This window comes from Diceros bicornis, chromosome 35 (assembly GCF_020826845.1).
Source record: "Diceros bicornis minor isolate mBicDic1 chromosome 35, mDicBic1.mat.cur, whole genome shotgun sequence".
NCBI classification, from domain to species: Eukaryota; Metazoa; Chordata; class Mammalia; order Perissodactyla; family Rhinocerotidae; genus Diceros; species Diceros bicornis.
The window spans coordinates 8720732-8739933 of NC_080774.1; the positions used below are offsets into that span (position 1 = coordinate 8720732).

General features: G+C 36.8%; 1 protein-coding gene across 2 annotated transcripts in view; it reads left to right on the forward strand.

The window, feature by feature from the left end:
* The first annotated feature begins 1302 nt into the window (after positions 1 to 1302).
* The window catches only part of IFT81 (intraflagellar transport 81), a 77883-nt gene continuing 59983 nt past the window's right edge, over positions 1303 to 19202 (forward strand). The window contains exons 1-9 of one of the 2 annotated variants that reach the window (XM_058531394.1): positions 1303 to 1367; positions 4266 to 4430; positions 4959 to 5062; positions 5625 to 5805; positions 8247 to 8336; positions 11237 to 11302; positions 11608 to 11718; positions 12995 to 13079; positions 18616 to 18779. In XM_058531394.1, the coding sequence (XP_058387377.1) occupies positions 4287 to 4430; positions 4959 to 5062; positions 5625 to 5805; positions 8247 to 8336; positions 11237 to 11302; positions 11608 to 11718; positions 12995 to 13079; positions 18616 to 18779 (945 nt within the window). In that variant the 5' untranslated portion in view covers positions 1303 to 1367; positions 4266 to 4286. The other variant, XM_058531395.1, reaches the window with a different exon arrangement.

Sequence of the window (19202 nt, forward strand, 5' to 3'; positions counted from 1 at the left end):
TCTGTTCCCTCTATCCAAAAAACTCTCCCCTTTCCTGTTTGGTTCATTTTTACTGATCCATAAACATCACTTTGTTCAGTGGAACCTCTCCTGATAGTATAGTCCCTTCAGCCACAAATAAACTTGGGATCCTTCATCTGGGCTCCCCCATCATTGGGTCCTTTAATGATAGCATTTATTATAGTTGTATTGGTGTTGCCCATTCAATTGTCGCTCTTCCTGCACTAGACGGTCAGCTCCATGAGGACAGGGGCCAGGTAATTCCTGCTCTCCACTGCATCCCCAGTGCGGGGCATACAGGAGATGCCTACTACAGAATTTGTTATCATCACTTTTTTTTTGTAAACCTGATGCTAAATCTGTAGTTGGTTTCTTCCAAGATGTTTGAGCAGGTAACGTAGTTTTCAAGATGTGAGGAATTTCATTTTTTTCTTCTCATTTTTTCATTGCCAGCTGACATCACGATGTACAGTGGTCTCCAGTCTAATAGGGGTGGGTTCAAAATACCATTCACCAGCCTAGGTCTCCCTCAAGCCAGCTAGTGCAATCCTGGGGTCTCTAGTCCGGTAGACTTCGGATCCTCAACTGTGATCTGGGCACGAAAATCTTCCCCCTCCCTACCTCATTAGATGTGAACTCCATGGATTTCATTCGTTTCTGCAGGTGCCTGAAAAGAGGCTCTCAAAAGGAGCCTTAGGCCATTTACTTCTTTTTTTTCCAGGCTCTCAGCATATTAAAAAAAGTACTGGATTTAAAAAAATTTAATTCCCAGTACAAGCTATGTGGCCCAATAATGTGACATAGAAGCTGATATCTCTATGAATGTGTCTTCTTTTAATCCTGCCAGAGACTCTCCAATTGTTCCTACCTATAACCTAATTTGGAGTTACTTATGCCAAAAATCTAAATTTGAAGCTCAGGTCAAATGCTTTCTCAACCCAAATCCCACTGGCCCTACCTCAAACAAAGAAGTCATCGTCGATGTTTGGTGAATAAATGAAAGAACGGAAGGGCGCACTTATTTAAATAGGTTAATAATGAAGAAAGCATTTTGTAAACTGCAAACTGCAGGACATTCGAGAAAGTTTATTGCCACGGTAACACCCCCAAATTCTGTACGCTGTCCGCACTGGCTCAGAACCCGTGAACCAAGTTAGCACGAGCACCCGGCACCCGCTCCGCCCTCCGGGGCCTCAGCCCCAACGCGTGCGCCCGGGGTCCCCGCGGAAACGCGCCCGCCCTCCGCGCCGGAAGTGACGTAAAGCCACGGCCTAGCAACCGTTGCCAAGGAGCTCGTCTCTAGGAACCCGCTGGAGCCCGGATGCCTCCTGGGGTGGGGGGAAGTGGTTTCGTGAGGAGCGTTTGAGGTAACCTCGCCAACCTGCGGTGGGAAACTCCCCCGAACCCCGAAATAGCAGAGAACTCCCGCCCCCTACCCTTCCCAGTGCAGCACCTCGCAAGTGGAGGGGTCGCAGCCGTGAAGCCCCCAAATCGGGGGTCGGTCCCTGTGGGGCCGCGCGGTGATCTAGGCCGCTCCCGCGCAGGATGAATCGTCGGGGAGCCCAGAGCAGCCCTGTCTAGGTGCCTGGGTTGGATGTGGGGTCCTCTCTCCCTCTCCCGAGCCCCGGGGACGGGGGGACACTATTTTGGGGACTCTCAGGAGGCTGCTGGTCCAGCGCTCGTGCCAGCCTGGGACCAGGGCAGCGTCATTTCTGTCCCGAGTTGTGCCAGATAAACGCACGTCCTGATTTTAATTCTCCCCCCACCCCCTCGGGTTCTTATGTGGGTAAGTGCTTGGGAATTAGAGTGGCGACTTTCCACTGGAAGAGGGAGAGTAATTGCTTTTGCTAATTTTGGAGCGGAGAGCCCACTGGGCATAGACAACCTACCTGTTCAGTACGTCTTTGTCCTCAGCGGGTGACCATCTGAAAGCTGGTGGGCGACTAGGGGGAAGTCAGCTAGTTTCTTTTCCTCTCCTGGCAACGTTTTACTCGTTTATCCAAGTTTTTTTTTTTGAAAGGGAAGAACAGAATATATTTGTGGGTGTATACATGTTATATATTATATATATTCAAAGTTTATATCGTTGAAAATTAAATATGTGTGTAAAGGTTATGAGGTGAACTTTTACTTAAAATACTTTTAACAGTGGAAAATTTGCATCTCCACTGTGAATTTTTATTTATGTAAAGTTTTCCGTTTTATAGCTTAAAGGAAACCTCAGATTTTAAAACCACATTGGTTGTCCTTTCTACTGTCTTTTGACTTTTTTTTTTTTAAAAAGAACCCCCCAAATGGAATATATGTCTGTGTGCCAGCTATACTGAAGTCAACATTTTTTTTGAGGAAGATTGGTGCTGCACTAACATCTGTTGCCAATCTTCCTCTTTTTTTTCTTACTCCCCAAAGCCCCAGTACATAGTTTTGTATCATAGTTGCAGAGTTGTAGCTCTTCTGTGTAGGGCACTGCCTCAGCATGGCTTGATGAGCGCTGAGTAGGTCCGTGCTCAGGATCTGAACCCGTGAGCCCCAGCTGCCTAAGCGGAAGGCGTAAACTTAGCAGCTGTGCTACCTACTGGCCCTTTGACTTTTTCATTTTAACAGTAATAATCATTTCAGCATAATTAGGGAGAAATGATATCTTCACATTTTGGTATTTTCTAAATAGCCAGCTCCACCCACCCCATTTAAAAAACCTGTTACAGAGCAAGGTGCATGCAGCCCCAACTAATGTCTTAGGTAAAATAGTATTTGTCCATTTCATGGTTAAAAGCTATTAGGGAGCACTGAAGTATTTTTTTTCTTTTTTTTAGCATTTCATTTTGAATTCATTTTTTAAATTGCTAGTTTAAAACACTGACTGCCTGCAACATTTATACCACTTCTTCCCATACTAAGCAAATAATATCTGCATACAGGAAACACTAGGAATATTGATAACACTGTTTCAGCAATTGAATAATCAGATGTTCAATTTTTTAAAAAGTTATGATCTTTTTCACCACCAGCCTACTTAGGCTTACATTTTTTTCTGGCCTTGGGCCTGTGAAGAAATTTATTCAACCTAATGAAAAGTTGCTTTTTTAGATGCAGTGGGTATTCAAAGATGGAATTAGGCACAGGTATGTCCTCGTGGAATTTACAGTTTAGTAGAGAAGAGAAAATGTATGTAAGTAACCAGTACAAAATAGAAACGTAACTGTAGGAAAGCAGTGCAGATAAAGTGTGGTCAACTTGGAGGGCAGGCACTGTTATTCTGATGCAGAACCTGGGGGACAGTGTGAGAAAGATTTCCTGGAGGAACTTGCATTTGGAGGGCAGAGTTCGAAGGACGGTTAGGATTTGCACCTCTGGTGATGGGGAAAGGGAGAACAAGTCCTTCTAGACGGAGAAAACAGCATTAATGAAGGCAAAGGTGGAAAAGCTATTTAAGGAGCAGTGACTTTCAGTCGGCTGAAGTTTGAAAGGGTGAAAGGTAACAATTTGGAAATAAAATTGGGAAAGGCTAAATTGAGCTAGATCTTAAAGAGTCTCGAAATCCAAGAAGGTTTGACTGTATTTTGTGGACAATGAGCAGCCTACAAATGATTTGGAATGGGAGAATCAGAGACTGGAAAACATGAGGCTGTTTCCTTATTGAAGGCAAAGGAAATGGAGGCCTGAGTTATTCAAGGATGGCAGAGTCGATTCCTACAGGGCCAAGCTGATAACACAGATGGGTGAAGAGTGCAGGGTGAAGGAAACCAAGACAAAACCGAAGAGCACGTACCCAGGCTAAAGCTTGCAGGCTCTGCTCAGGTTTACTTGGGTATGGCCAGGCACCAAGTGGGCCCAGGGTTGCCAAATCTGATTTTCAAGAGAAATTGGAAATCTAGATTAACGTGGGCTGCTAATAAAAAAAATTAGAAGCATGTCTGCAGGTTAACAAGTTTTTACCCCTGGGTAGAAGTTGTGGAGATGAATGGGAGAGATGTTAATACAGATGGGACTTATTATTCATTTGTTCATGTTAATTCAGATGATTGCTGTCACACCAGATGCATGTACAAAAACATTTGGCATTAAATATTAACAGTATATACTGTAGCATTCATAATAAAGTCTTTGTACTCTGATTTCGTTCAACAAAATAACCCTTCTCACAGCATTTTGTATGCCATGTAGAATTATACTTTTCATGCCTACTTCGTATCACCTAATACTGATTTTTTCTAGAACTTTTGTTACCAATGCTGAGCAATTTTTCTCTATTTTTTACTCTTTAGTTTACTTTATAACACCTAATTATGAGTGATCAAATCAAATTCATCGTGGACAGTCTCAATAAGGAGCCTTTTAGTAAGAACTATAATTTAATCACATTTGATTCCCTGGAGCCAATGCAACTATTACAGGTTCTCAATGATGTTCTGGCTGAGATTGACCCAAAGGTAAGAGTTTTCTCTTTCTCTGTGATGAAAAGGGTGACAGGAAAGCCAGTTTCTGCCTCTAAATATCTGTGAGTCTTGGGCAAATGCTTTAACCTCTCTGGGCCTTATTTTCCATGCCTGAAAAGTAATAGTGAACGATCTTTAAGGTTTCTCTGCTAGCTCAAACATTAAATTATCTACTTGTACCTTATTTAGAAATTATTTCTCTATTTTCAAACATAAATAGATTTGGTCCTGGAATGAAAATGCTTCTACAAAAGGTTTTATTGTATTACAAGTTACCTCATATCTCTCATACACTAGTCTTTTCACCGAAGACTTTTTTAAGCTTGACATTGTTAACGTGAATCCTGATCTGACTTGTGTCTACCCTCACTTGGAATCTGGGAGCCTTCGTACTTAATCTATTTTATGAAGAGACCATTGTGCCTGTTATGCTCTAGCAGAACAATTTTGTCAGTAAGTTTAAATATTGTCTTTGTTAGATATACAACAATAACATATTTTTTCAATTTCTTTATTTGTTAGCAAGTTGTTGATATCAGAGAGGAGATGCCAGAGCAGACAGCCAAACGGATGTTGAGCATCCTTGGTATTCTTAAATACAAACCTCCAGGAAATGCCACAGACATGTAAGAATCTGATAATGTGTTGCTTTGTTAAAACTGCTTTAATATCCAAGGTTTCATAGGCTACAATCAATCTTTCTAGGCAATACCTAGTCTCCATAAGCCAGTGGCCTCAGACTATCACTAAATTTCAAAATAATCTGGAACTTTTAATGTTATTTTGTCATGCAGAAGTCTTAAGTGAGTCAGTTATTTCTCCTAATCAAAAGTCAGATAAATCCACTATTCCATTTGATCATTTATCTGTCATCCTAGATAATGGTTCCAACACAACCTCCCCATAGATTCTAGTGATATATTGAGGGCCTAATTTTATGTTTATCATTATCATACAGACTTACATTAATGTATCATTATGTTACGCTAATGTATCCTTCGTTAATGTATCATTAATGTACAGGCTTTAGAATAGCCTTGGTTGTATCTTTTTTAAATAGTTGTGGAAAGCAATCATGAAATTGTAAGTAGGGTATTGAGCAGATGTTTCAAGGTTTACTTATCAGCCTGTGTGTGTGTGTGTGTGTGTGTGTGTGTGTGTGTGTGTGTGTGTGTCTTCTTTTCATAGGAGTACTTTTCGTCAGGGTCTGGTGATTGGAAGTAAACCTGTAATTTACCCAGTGCTCCACTGGCTTCTTCAGAGGATTAATGAACTGAAGAAAAGAGCGTATTTAGCTCGTTTCTTAATAAAACTTGAGGTACCAAGTGAGTTTCTTCAGGATGAAACCGTTGCTGATACCAATAAACAGGTATACAATACATAAATGGTATTTTTAAACTCTCTGTAATAGATTTCAAGAAGCACATGTTCAAATACTTGTTAATCTGTTTAGCTTATTTGCTGTCTCTATTTCCTGGTGACACCAAAAGGTAAAACAATTATCAGCTAATGTTCAACTGTAATCACATATGAAAATATTGACTTTTGCACAGAAATACTATTTCAGTGATGGGGGATGTGGATAGAAAAAAACTCTGAAATTAGGATTTTAGAATAATTTTTTTGGTGGGGGGGTGGTGAGGAAGATTGGCCCTGAACCAGCATCTGCTGCCGATCTTCCTCTTTTTGCTTGAGGAAGATTGTCCCTGAGCTAACGTCTGTACCAATCTTCCTCTATTTTTATATGTGGGACGCCGCCACAGTATGGCTTGATGAGCAGTGTCTAGGTCCGCATCCAGGATTGGAACCCGAGAACCCTGGGCTGCTGAAGCGGAGTGCGCAAACTTAACCACTACGCCACCAGGCTGGCCCCTAGAATAATTTATTACTTAAGAATTGTGGATGGAAAGGATCCTGGGGCTTGGGACTGCAGAGCACTTTGCTGATCAGTTAGGTCTATACAACTTCTCATCCAAATCAGAGAGAAAGGGACTCTCATTTTAATTACGTTAGGACGAAAGGTATAAATTGACACTATCCCAGGCAAATCAGAATATGTGAGCCTCTGTGAAAGTTGCATGTAGGCAAAGAAGCTTGGCTTTCGATCTCAAAGGACTTCCCAATCAGACGGAAGATAGAGAAAGGGCCAGGAGTTTGAAATTTCAGTACACTTTCCTACTCGAGTTATAGGGTGTTACTGGGTTCTGGCCTTAAGGTCTTAAAGCTCTTAACTCCTGAGGATTCTGGATGGTCTGGCTGCTGGTCCTGGGATTTCAAAGCACATTGCTGATCAAAGGCTGTGGAAAAAGAATTCAGGCTTAAGATTTCAAAGGACTTTGAGTAAAAAACAAGAAAAAGTACCTTTGTTTAGCACTCTATGCTTTTATTCCACAGTATGTACGTAGACTGATTTGTGCCAGTTTGCTGTGAATGGTTTGTCAATCTGTCTCTCCTAATAGTGAAGTCTATGAAGATAGATATTATGTGTTATCCATCTTTATTTTCCTCTAGGGAAATACAGAGTTGCTTTTATAGAGTTGCTTCTATATGGTATGTGCTCAAAATTTGGATTGAATCAAAACAATCACTAAATGTTTTTTCACTAAATGTTTTTTCATAGATTTTGTTATTTTGGGTAGTCATGGCAGTCACTCCAAATAGAGTCAATATTGATCTCTTAAGACATTTCTGGGGTCGAAAAGTTTATGTAAATAATTGTGTCAAACGTTATAGTAGGTGCCATGGGAGAAGTACAGCAGAATGAGACCACACCAGCCCTTGCCTTTGAAGGTTTTATATAGTGCAGGAAATAGAGAAGTGTAAGTGCAAAATGTTTTCTCCTCCCTACTCTCCCCCATCAATAAATTTGATAAATACTAATTCTTCTGGGGAAAGTTTATTAATAGTTTTTACTAAATATGGCCAGTTAGCTAATGGAAGAATTAATGATAATAAAGACATATTTGTTCTTGAAGTATATTTGAGGTGTATATATACAATGACAGCACATTTAGTCAGTCATTTAGCAGAGACCCTAATAAAAAAATTCACATTGTCTTTCTGAGTGAAGGGTTTTAGAATGAATGATCTGTAGATTTGTAGGATATGATCAGTCAGGAAAAATACTGTTAATTTCCTGTCATTGCTCACAAAAAATACTATTTTTTAAAAATTTTAGGTAAAGTTGTACTTTTTTCCATTCATTCAGCTACTTTTTATTGAACACCTATATGAGTTATGCACTGTGCTAGGCCCCAGTGATACAAAAGTGTACACGATCAATATGATTTTTGTCCTCTTGGCTCTCACTGTCTAAGGGTGGGAGACAGACAAGTAACTAGGCAATTATAATTTTATGTGATATCTACTCTAATATCATGATACTCTGATATAGGATAGGTACAGGGCTAGAGAAGCCTTTTCTGAGGATAGTGGTATGTATGCTGAGACCTGAAGGATGAATAGGAGCTATCCAGGTTAGAGGTGAGGAGGTCAAAGAGTATTCTCAGAGGGAATAGGGTGTGTAAATTGGAGGTGAGAGTTTGGAATGTTCCAGGAACTGAAAAAGAAGATCAACGTAGGTGGAGTATAGAGTGTGAGGTAGGAAAATAACCAGAGAGGAAGCTGGAGAAGTATTTAGGCCAGATTATACACACTTACTTTTTGTTTCCCATATAAATGTTTAAGGATGTATTTTTAATGCTGTTCTATAATGATTTAAGTAATCACTATAAGTTAATTGATAACCTGATTAAGAAAAGCCTACTGGACCTAGTCGTTAGTTTATAATTTTTTAACTTGTTCTTTTAGTATGAAGAGTTGATGGAAGCCTTTAAAACTTTGCATAAAGAATGTGAGCAGCTGAAGACATCTGGATTTTCTACAGCAGAAATAAGAAGGGTAAAGAAAATAGAACATAATATTTTTTTCAATAATATTAGATTTAGCATTTTTGTTAGTTAATTGAGTATGAGTCTTAAGACTATATGGAAACTAGTGATAGCAAATGGCAGAATTTTTTGTGTAGGACCTTTGCTAGTTCTTTACTGAAGAAATTAATGAGGCTAGGGTAAATTTGTAATGAGTTCTTATAGACCTCTACCATAGATTTAAAAAGATTACATTTTGGGTCTTTATCTAATATGTATACATCAGATATATATTATAGAAAATAGAGAAAAGAACAAAAAAGAAAAAATCATCCAATTGTTAACATTTTGTTGTATATCCTTTTAGGCTATTTTTCATGTGTATGTGTGGATTTGGGCTCATGCCATACATAATTATTTGTATCTTGCTTTTAATCATTACATTATAAATATATTCCCATTGTTATGTTTCTACAATGTGATTTTTAATGGCTAAATAATATTCCATAGTGTGGATAGTTTAGTCATTTTTGGTTTTTTGTTTTCATTTTTTGCTATTATAGATAACGGTATGATTATCTTCTACGTAAAGTTATTTTTGTGTGTCTGTGATTGTTTCCTCAGAATAAATTTCTAGAAATGCAATTGCTTATTAAAGCATATGGAAATTTTTAGGACTTTTTGTTTGTTTTTCTTGCTGAGGAAGATTTGCCCTGAGATAATCTATGTTGCCAATCTTCTTCTTTTTGTATGAGGAAGATTCAGCCTGGGCTAACATCTGTGCCAGTGTTCCCCTAGTTTGTGTGTGGGTTGCCGCCACAGCATGGCTGCCAACAAGTGGTGTAGGTCTGTGCCCCGAACTGAACCTGGGCCACTGAAGCAGAGCATGCCAAACTTAATCACTAGGCCATTGCGCCAGCCCCTGAAATTTTCAGAACTTTTGATGCGTGTTGCTTAATGTTCTCCAAAAAAATATTTTTACATTGTCACCAGGTATATAAGTTCTTTCCCTAAACACTTGCTACTTTTCACTTTCATGGATTTTGTATTTTTAGAATTCCTGAGTTATCAACGCCATCTTTATCTTATTCAATCAGGAAACATTAGAAGTTGCTTTCTCCGGGAGGCCTTCCCTAATTCCCGAAATAGATTAGTTCCCCCAATTCTTTTTGTTTTATAACACTCATTACACTTATAATTACTTTAATGTCTGTCTTCCCAACTATCTTAAAGCCCTGTGAGGGCAAGGACCATGTCTGTGTGTCTTGTTCACCACTGTATCCCCAGTGCATGGTAGGTTCTCAGTAAGAGTTTGTTGAATATATTAGAAATGAAAGATAGACTCACATCTAGACGGGGAGAAAGACCCATAAGTAGATACCTAGTAGATACATAGTATGGAATAAGCATGTTAGATGTCCATCTGCTGTTCCTCCATTATGTGATGTGAGTAAACCAAAAGATGAAATAACCTAGAGTCTATAATTTTAATTTCATTAATTATTACCAAAATATTTTTGAGCATATTCTTTATAGAAAATATGATTACACAAGATGTAGAAAATAATTCACTCATAATCTCATTCTCTAGAGATAACTATTGACATTTTAGTGAATATGTTTAAATCTTTTTCTTGATATTGTACTATAAATAAATGTTGTAATCTGCTTCTTTCAAGTAATATCATATCAAGACTTTTTCTCCTGTCATTAAGCATTCTTCTGCATAATTTTTAATGATTTTCATTGTATTGTGCCATAATTTATTTAATAATCCTCAGACATTTGGGTCATTTCCAAATTTTAGATATAATTAGCATTTATGAGAATCCTTATAGAGAAGTCTGTGACCTTTCATGAGTATTTTATTAGGACAAATTCCCAGAGGTGGAATTACTGGGCTAGAAGGTATACGCATTTATTTTAAGACTTTTGATATTATTCTTTATTACAATGCCACCGGTAATGAGTAAGAGTGCCTATTTCCTCGAATCCTATCAATACTGACTGCTATGTATATTTTTCCCTTTAGTATTACTGTGATAGTTAGGCTATTAGTTTTTTAGGTTTAGGAAGGATTTTTTATTTGTTTGTTTTCATTAGAAAATATTATGGAGTTGGTTCAAAGTAAGGTGGCTTATTTTTGAAGTCTTTATTTTTAGGAAGGGAATTGGTTAATTGACAAAACCAGACACAAATTTATCTTGAAATCACCATAGCCTTAAAAATAATTTGATGGAAAATTGGCAGAATACATAGTTTGGTATTTAACAGAGCAGATGGGATGTCAGCAGCTGTTGTTCATGTTTTTAGACCTGTATACTTTCTATAATGGAAAGAATTTTAAAAAATCATGTGCCCATATTTGGAATCAGAACACAAATGTGCTAGTTGGCGGCTTTACCTTACTACATTATAACCTGTTTTAGTTGCTTTTCTAGATGAACACCAAGCTGCCAAATAAATTACCCTGCATGAAGAACCCTGGGGTGAAATAGAAATGCCCTTCATCTAAAAGAGGATCTTGGGCCGGCCCCATGGCATAGCGGTTAAGTGCGCACGCTCCGATGCTGGTGGCCCGGGGTTCGGATCCTGGGCACACGCCAACGCACCGCTCATCAGGCCATGCTGTGGCGGCGTCCCATATAAAGTCGAGGAAGATGGGCATGGATGGTAGCCCAGGGCCAGTCTTCCTCAGCAAAAAGAGGAAGATTGGCATGGATGTTAGCTCAGGGCTGATCTTCCTCACACACACACACTAAATAAATAAATAAATAAAACTTTAAAAAAAAAATAAAAGAGGATCTTTGTTCCTTAGTGGTCTGATTATAAGTGATGAAAATGGTAGATGCATAATCGTATAAAAACCTTCTCTGAAGTGTACAGACAAAGAATACTTTTTCTTATAATGACTTCTTGTCTACTTTTTAGGATATCAGTGCAATGGAGGAAGAAAAGGATCAGCTCATTAAGAGAGTTGAACGTTTGAAGAAAAGGGTAAGGCAAGAATTAGCACTGTAAGACTTTGGCTCTAAGTCCCAAGGACTTGGAAAGATTTAGGAATGCGAATGAAGATTAAGCAAGGCATGGATGTACATCTGAGGATGGACTCAAGTAACATTGATGGAAAGGGAATCTCCCTAGGCAGTAGCCCAAAACTTTTAAGGACCAGAGCTTTATTGTCATCTCTAGGGAGTACTGTTTACCAAAAGGAAATGATGAGTGGATGTCTGAGTCACGTGACTTGCTAGTTTCTTTCTTAAACCTGACAGTAACATGTACTACTTATTCCCTTACTGTAGGTGGAGACAGTTCAGAATCATCAACGGATGCTTAAAATAGCAAGGCAACTTCGAGTAGAAAAAGAGAGAGAAGAATTTCTTGCACAGCAGAAACAGGAACAAAAGAATCAGGTATTCACATGAAAGCTTATATTCTCATGATGAGAGAAATAGTTCCTTCTGATAATTCAAATGTAAAGAAAGAAGAATGTTAGAATTGTAGAAGTTCATATTTCCCTTTGTTAACGTGGTGGAATACTCTTGTGGTGCCAACAGCAACAACAATACCACCTTTGGATTCTGTACTCTGTATGTATTTATACAGTGTCTTTTGGCCTGTGTTTAAACCATTACACAACATTCGTTGTAATGCTAAGCAGTAAGGTTAACTGCTGATAAAACTTCTAGAATCTCTCAAGGGTTTCCTGAGATTCTGTGGCTATGAGAATCTCCTTTCTTTCTATTCCACTGATCACAGTATCCTCCTACACTTCACTCCAGTGGCAAATAAGCAAATCATGAAAAGGCTCAAAATCACCCACATTCCAGATTTGTAGACTTTGCCTTAAATAAAAAGTACTTTGGCCAGAAAGTATTACTTTTATTTTGTTAAAAGTCTATCTTAAAACTGAGTAGACTTAATACATTAAAAATAAAGTTCCAGTCAGCTTTGTTTCCTCCTAAGTGGGCAGTTCAGATGTTTGGCTCTTTTGGAGCTTGAGTTGGTGTCACCGTAGTTCCACTGCAGCAGTAAGCTGCATTGCCTGGCCAAAGTGGTTGCTTAGCATCAGTTTCTGATTCTGAGACATCATTTGTGAGAATTCTTGCGTTCGTTAGAATTAAGAAAACTATGTTATAACAAGAAAAGGCTGGTGTGTGTGTGTGTGTGTGTATATTTATACACACATATATATATATTTGTGTGTGTGTGTGTGTGTGTGTGTGTGAGAGAGGAAGATTGTCCCTGAGCTAACGTGTGCCAGTCTTCCTCTATTTTGTATGTGGGATGCTACCACAGCATGGCTTGATGAGATGGTGCATAGGTCTGCGCCCAGGATCCGAACCCATGAACCCTAGGCCGTTGCCAAAGCAGAGCACGCGAACTTAACCACTACGCCACCGGGCCAGCCCCTACATTTATTTTTTTAACAAATATTTTTCCATTATCACCAAATTTAACAAATAACTAAAAAAATTTCTGAAAGCTTTTTTTTTTTAAGTTTTACATGAAAAGGTATTGAGAGAATCAGTTACATTTGGGGTTTAACATAGTAATTTTCTTAGTTTTTATTATTTGTTTCTTTTATATCACCACAATTATGTGAAACTTGTATTTTTCATTGCTTGTCTGTGTGAATGGTAAGTTTCAATAGACTAAGCAAGTAATGGATCTAATTGTATTTTAAAGCTATTTCATGCAGTACAGAGACTACAAAGAGTACAAAACCAGCTGAAAAGTATGCGCCATGCAGCGGCAGATGCAAAGCCTGAAAGTAAGTGGAAATTATTTTATGATATAGGTGACCAGAGAATATTAGTTTAAATCAGTAGTCTTCCTTAAAGTAATTGACTAATGGGAATTAATTATCATCAAGTGATATCTCAGCATTTTGGAGCCTAATTTCCTAGCCAGTGAGTAAGAGTCCTGGGGTTTTAAATTCCCCTTCAATGTTTTGTCAGATGGTGAAGGTAATGAAAATCACCATGGATGGAGGCTCTCTGATGTGTGAGTATATGAAGTACTTAAGATGGATGTTATGAAAAAAGTGGATGGAAAAAATGTGAATCATTGTTTTAGAGCCAGAACTATAAAGAAAAAGAATAAAATGCTGGACACTTAAAACTGAATGTTTCTTCATATTTTGGGTTGTGCTAATGACATGGGTATCCATGACTCTGTTGTCCCATTAGCTTTTCATAGAGGATAAATTGTTCTATTATCCAAGATTACACCACCAAACCCATCCTAGGCGTTTTTTTTTTCCCCCCAAAGCCCCAGTAGATAGTTGTATGTCATAGTTGCACATCCTTCTAGTTGCTGTATGTGGGACGCGGCCTCAGCATGGCTGGAGAAGCGGTGCGTTGGTGTGCGCCCGGGATCCGAACCCGGGCCATCAGTAGCGGAGCACGTGCACTTAACCCCTAAGCCACAGGGCCGGCCATCCTAGCCGTTTTTAAAGTGTTTTTGCTCATCAGAAGGGAGACCATGTAAAATGGAAGAACAGTGCAAAACTCTTGTTGGTACTGGAGAAATATTCCAATGTAAATATCCAGCTGTTAGAGGGTTAATTTATCTTTCTGTAGTATTCTGTGAAATCTACTCTAAGATACAATGTATAGAATGACTATAATAAAAAAGACAGACAATAACAAGTGTTGATGAGAATATGGAGGAATTGGAACTCTCATATGTTGCTGGTGGGAATGTAAAATGGTGCAATTTCTTTGGAAAACAGTTTGGCCTCACATGTTAAACATAGAGTTACCATATGACCCAGCAATGTCATTTCTAAGTATCTACCCAAGAAAATTGAAGACGTATATCCACACAAAAACTTGTACATAAATACTCATAGCAGCATTATTTCATAATAGCCAAAAATTAGAAACAACTCGAATGTCCCTAAACTGATGAATGAATAAACAAAATGTGGTATATCCATACAATGGACTCTTATTCAACAATAAAAGGAATGAAGTATTAATGCGTGCTACAACGTGTATGAACCTCAAAAACATGTTAAGTGAAAGAAACTAGTCACAAAAGACCACATATTATATGATCCCATTTTTATGAAATGTCCAGGAAAAGCAAATTCATAGAGATAGAAATCAAACTAGTGATTACATAGGCTTGGGGTGTTGTAGGGGAGGATAGTTATGTGAAAATACTAAAATCCATTGAATTGTATACTTTAAACAGATGAATTTTATGGTATATAAATTATATCTCAATAAAGCTGGTAAAAGAGATAGTGTTTCCTTAATTCTAGACACGTATTCTTTCCCATTTTTATTGTTTTTGTAATCAGGATGTATCTTACATTTTATATGTTCATTTAACATGGTATTTGTAATTTAGTTGATGGTGTCTTATAATCAATGGCATCTTAAAATCAAGGAAATATAGTATATTTAATTGATATTTAAGAAACCAGTACAGTACTCCCTACAAGATGTATGGTTAATACATACAATCTCTCACTGCTCTCAGTCATTATAAATTCAGATTCGGGCAATACTTGGAAGTTGCTAGGCGTTTATTTGTTGGTGTCATTCGATTCTTTATTCACTAAGTTTTCACTTTTTAGGAAAATGTTAATTTTCAGGACAAAAGAAAATAATTTTTTAATGATTTTTTTCCCTTTAGTATAATATATGTCTTTTTAGTATATGTTCTTTGGATTTGATGTAGATTCTTTCACATATTTATTATAAAAAATTAAGGTGAGTCTTCAAAAGAAATCCATTAAATTATAGCCATTTAAAAATTAACATCAATAAGCAATTTGTGTAGGCCTACTCTTGCTAAGAAATTATTAGAACTTATTATTCACAGTGAATTTTTGGAAATGAAGTTAATGAATATAAGAATTGAAAGATTTGGTATGCAGAAAAATAATTGATCAGTACAGTTTAATACAATTTAAAATGCCTGAACTAGAAGGATGTGCAACTATGACATACAACTATCTACTGGGGCTTTGGGGATAAAAAGGAGGAGGATTGGCAGTGGATGTTAGCTCAGAGCTGGTCTTCCTCAGCAAAAAAAGAGGAGGATTAACATGGATGTTAGCTCAGGGCTGATCTTCCTCACAAAAAAAAAAAAAAAAGTTAGCCTGAATGTGTGTTTCTGCAATATCTGTTATCCTCAATTTTATTAGGTTAAATATTTCTTGCTATTATGTTTGAGTTCTGGCAACTAAACAGAATGTCCAAAGATGTTTCCAGTATTAGTAATATTTCATTTTTTATTTGAGTTAATAGTCTTTATTTTGCTTTGGCTTTCTAGCCTAAATAGAAATTGTTTGGACCAGGAAATACATAGTTATTTAGTAATAAAATGGACAAATAAAGTTCTGCTTGAGGCATCTCTTGGGATGTTGGTTTAAAATATTAATATAAGTAATATGTTAGTAGATGCTGCAAAACAATAAAATCAATTGCATTGATAAGTAGTAATAGAAATAGTCGGCTCAAAACCAATAGTCCATTAACTCAATATTTATTGAACATCTTCTACATATCAGGTACTATGCTAAGTTCAATTACCCATAGATTAGAAAGAAAGATATTTCTATTCAAGTGCTCACAGTCTAATGGAGGAATGACAAGCCCCGAACAGTGGTAATGCAGCGTGATGAATACGATGATGGCGCTCAGCGTAAGGTTCTATGAGAACCAAGAGGCAAAGCACTAAACCCTAATAATGGCTTCCTGGACGTGGTGGCAACTGACCTAAGTTAAAGTTGGAAAGGTGAAGGAGTGGAAGACATTCCATGCCAAGGCACAGTGCCGTGAAAGAACGTAAAAACAGTATAGTGGGCTGAGCAAATGATAGATGAAGAAGTAGAGATAATAGGATAGGCTTCTTCTGACTACTTGTTTTTGAAAAGAAGGCAAGAGAGGGAGTATGCAAATGAGTGAGAAAGACAGTACTGTGCCTAGACTGAGGGAGGGTGGTAGTGTAGTGGTGTTCATGTGCTGGAAGAAAGAGTTATAAACAAATGGAGAGCTGAAGATTCAGGAGGAAAAGGTGAGAATTGATAACAGTCTTTCCTGTGTGCTCCCGTTGTACTCCATGCATTGCATTGAATGTTCTCCAGCAATTACCACAATATGTTAATTGTTAGCATATCTGACTCTGACTCAACTAAATCCCAGGCTAGTCACCAAGTCATAATTGGTCTGTTTCCAGGCCCTAGCACACTAGATTACACATAGCAGGCATTCAGCAAATATTCTGTTAAGTAGTTGGGAGGTGGGAGTAGAGACCTTAACCCTGGATAGGAAGAAAATTATCTTTTCCACAGATAAGAGGGGAATCCAATAAGAAAAAATGGCTGAAAATATAAAAATAAGATATTATGTGTGTAATATGTGTTTTTTCTGGGTGGACAGGGAGTGGGGAGCAGGAAGTTAAGGAGTTCTTGCTTTGTTGACATCTTTGTGGAAAACAGAGTCTTAAGGTTTGTATTCAGCAGCCTAGGAAAAGAGTAGATTAAACAGATGTTTAATTGATCCAGGTATTTAATTTAAAAAAGATCTATCTAAACTTTTTAGTAACAAAAAATGGTTTATAAAAAATTTCTTTCTATTTACTTAAATAAAAAGTATTTTTAGTTTAACGATATGATTTGTATTTTTTCAGAGCAGTAGCCATATTATAAAGCATTCATTGAAGTTAATTCATCTTTGTACTCTACACATTCAAGAGATTTATTACATAAAAGAAACTACTCATTCAGTTATAGTAGGATCAATGAGATGTTTTCAGAGGATTTTTAATCAAAAAGTTTACTGAGATCTTAGTGACCTTATATTTAATTTCACCAGGATTTTGAAAGATATTTTTTTAAAAACTTCATAGAAACGTATGGCTACTTTTCAAGGTCTAAGTTAAAATTTTTAAGAGAGGAATTTAAAATATGATGGAAACTCTGTTTTTATGTTTTTTAACAGCTTTGTTGAGGTAAAATGGACATAAACTGCACATATTTAAAGTATACACTTGATAAATTTTGACATATGTATACACTGGTGAAACCATCAGCCTTAATCAAGATAACAAATATATCCATCACCCCCAGATGTTTCCTTGTGCCCCTTTGTATGTCTTTAAAAACATTTTAGACTTTGGTGCCTCATCTCCCTGATTACATACAGTATGTTTAAGAACTTGAAGATGGAAAAACTAGTCATCTAATAGCCAAAGAAGCCAGGATGTAGATTTAATCGGAAACTACATAGGAATGACTGCCTAATTATAGTGTGAGTCATTAAACACTTTTCTCTTCCCTCCCTTTCACCAGTCCCTAAAACGGGGGAAAATTGTAGGGATGAATGGAAAACTTGGAATTTGCCATTAATAAATTTTTACATGTTAATATATGGCTAGCACAGCAGAACTAAAAATAATTTTAAGGCTTTGGGCCAGATTTATTATGCAATCTACGCACGCAGATTACTTAAACCGGAAATCCAATGTTTTAAAAAGTCAAGCCAGAGTTTGTAAATGTGTAATGGAAAGATCTGAAATAAACTTTTTAAAGCTCTCTAGGCTGGGAATTTATAACAAAACCATTATTCACTGAAAATCTGTGTGTGTGTGTATTTGTGCACTCTGCCAAAATAAGAAAACTATTAAATCTTAAAAATATAGTTTAAGTTCCACTTAACTTTAAACTAATACTTTACAAAATCAAAACTACCAAACATGGAAAACTGAAAACATTTATGAATGTAGATAATTTCTCTTTTTTGGGTTTTGAACTTGTACTTTTAGTAATGTCTTCGTTGGTTTGAAGCTGACAAATTATAATGTATTACCATTTATGAAGTATTAAAATAGAACTATAAATCGCTTCAGAAGTATTGCAAAAGAAAAAGAGTAAATGACTGCTTATAGAAGAAAGAACCTGGATTAGATTTCATTTGTGTTGTCATTTCGTTCGTGGATTTCTTAAATACTTAGAAGGCAAAATATGACCCGACAGTATATCTGGCTCTACAAATGTTATTTTTGCATATTGTGGAGTAAAAAGAATTAGATGGTAATTTGGAAAGATCATAATGTTACTTTTTCTGTAATTAGTTAAATATTCTTCTTTGTAAATTGTCCTTCTTCATTATCATTCTAATGAACATCAGAAGATTTCAGTGGCCAATGTTTTATTGTACTATACTAGATGTTATACAGAATGCTTTCGACAGATAGACCCTACTATCCAGGTCTTATATTTTCAAGTGTACAAAGTATCACTATACCTACTCTCTTGAGCTGAATATACATTCATTTTATTTTTAAAGGTTTAATGAAGAGACTAGAGGAGGAGATAAAGTTTAATTCATATATGGTAACTGAAAAATTTCCTAAAGAATTAGAAAACAAGAAAAAAGAACTGCATTTTTTACAAAAAGTGGTTTCAGAGCCTGCTATGGGCCATTCTGATCTCCTTGAACTTGAATCTAAAGTAAGTGACAGTCGTCTTCTTTTTATAGATCCCAATTTTATCTCATCCCCAGTCCTGTGAAAATTATGTGAACTGCTTTCTATAGTGTTCTACTCTTGACTCTTAAGTTAAGCTGTGCTAAGAGTTGACAGCTTTTATGAGGAGTTGTTCTTTATGAACGATTATAGCATATAATGCTGTTACTTAATCCACACGATGTTATAAAAACCTAGTCAACTGATTATGTAACTAAGTAACTTGGATATATAAATTAATGCATATGATCGACTCATAGGTTTATGTATTTATAATGTAATCATTTAGATGGCAAATTTTAAAATATTTTAAATATCATTAATTTTTATTTCTAAGAATAATATTATAGCAATTTTATATTTAAAGCCAATATTTTTTATTAGCCTTTTATACCTGCTTTGGAATTAC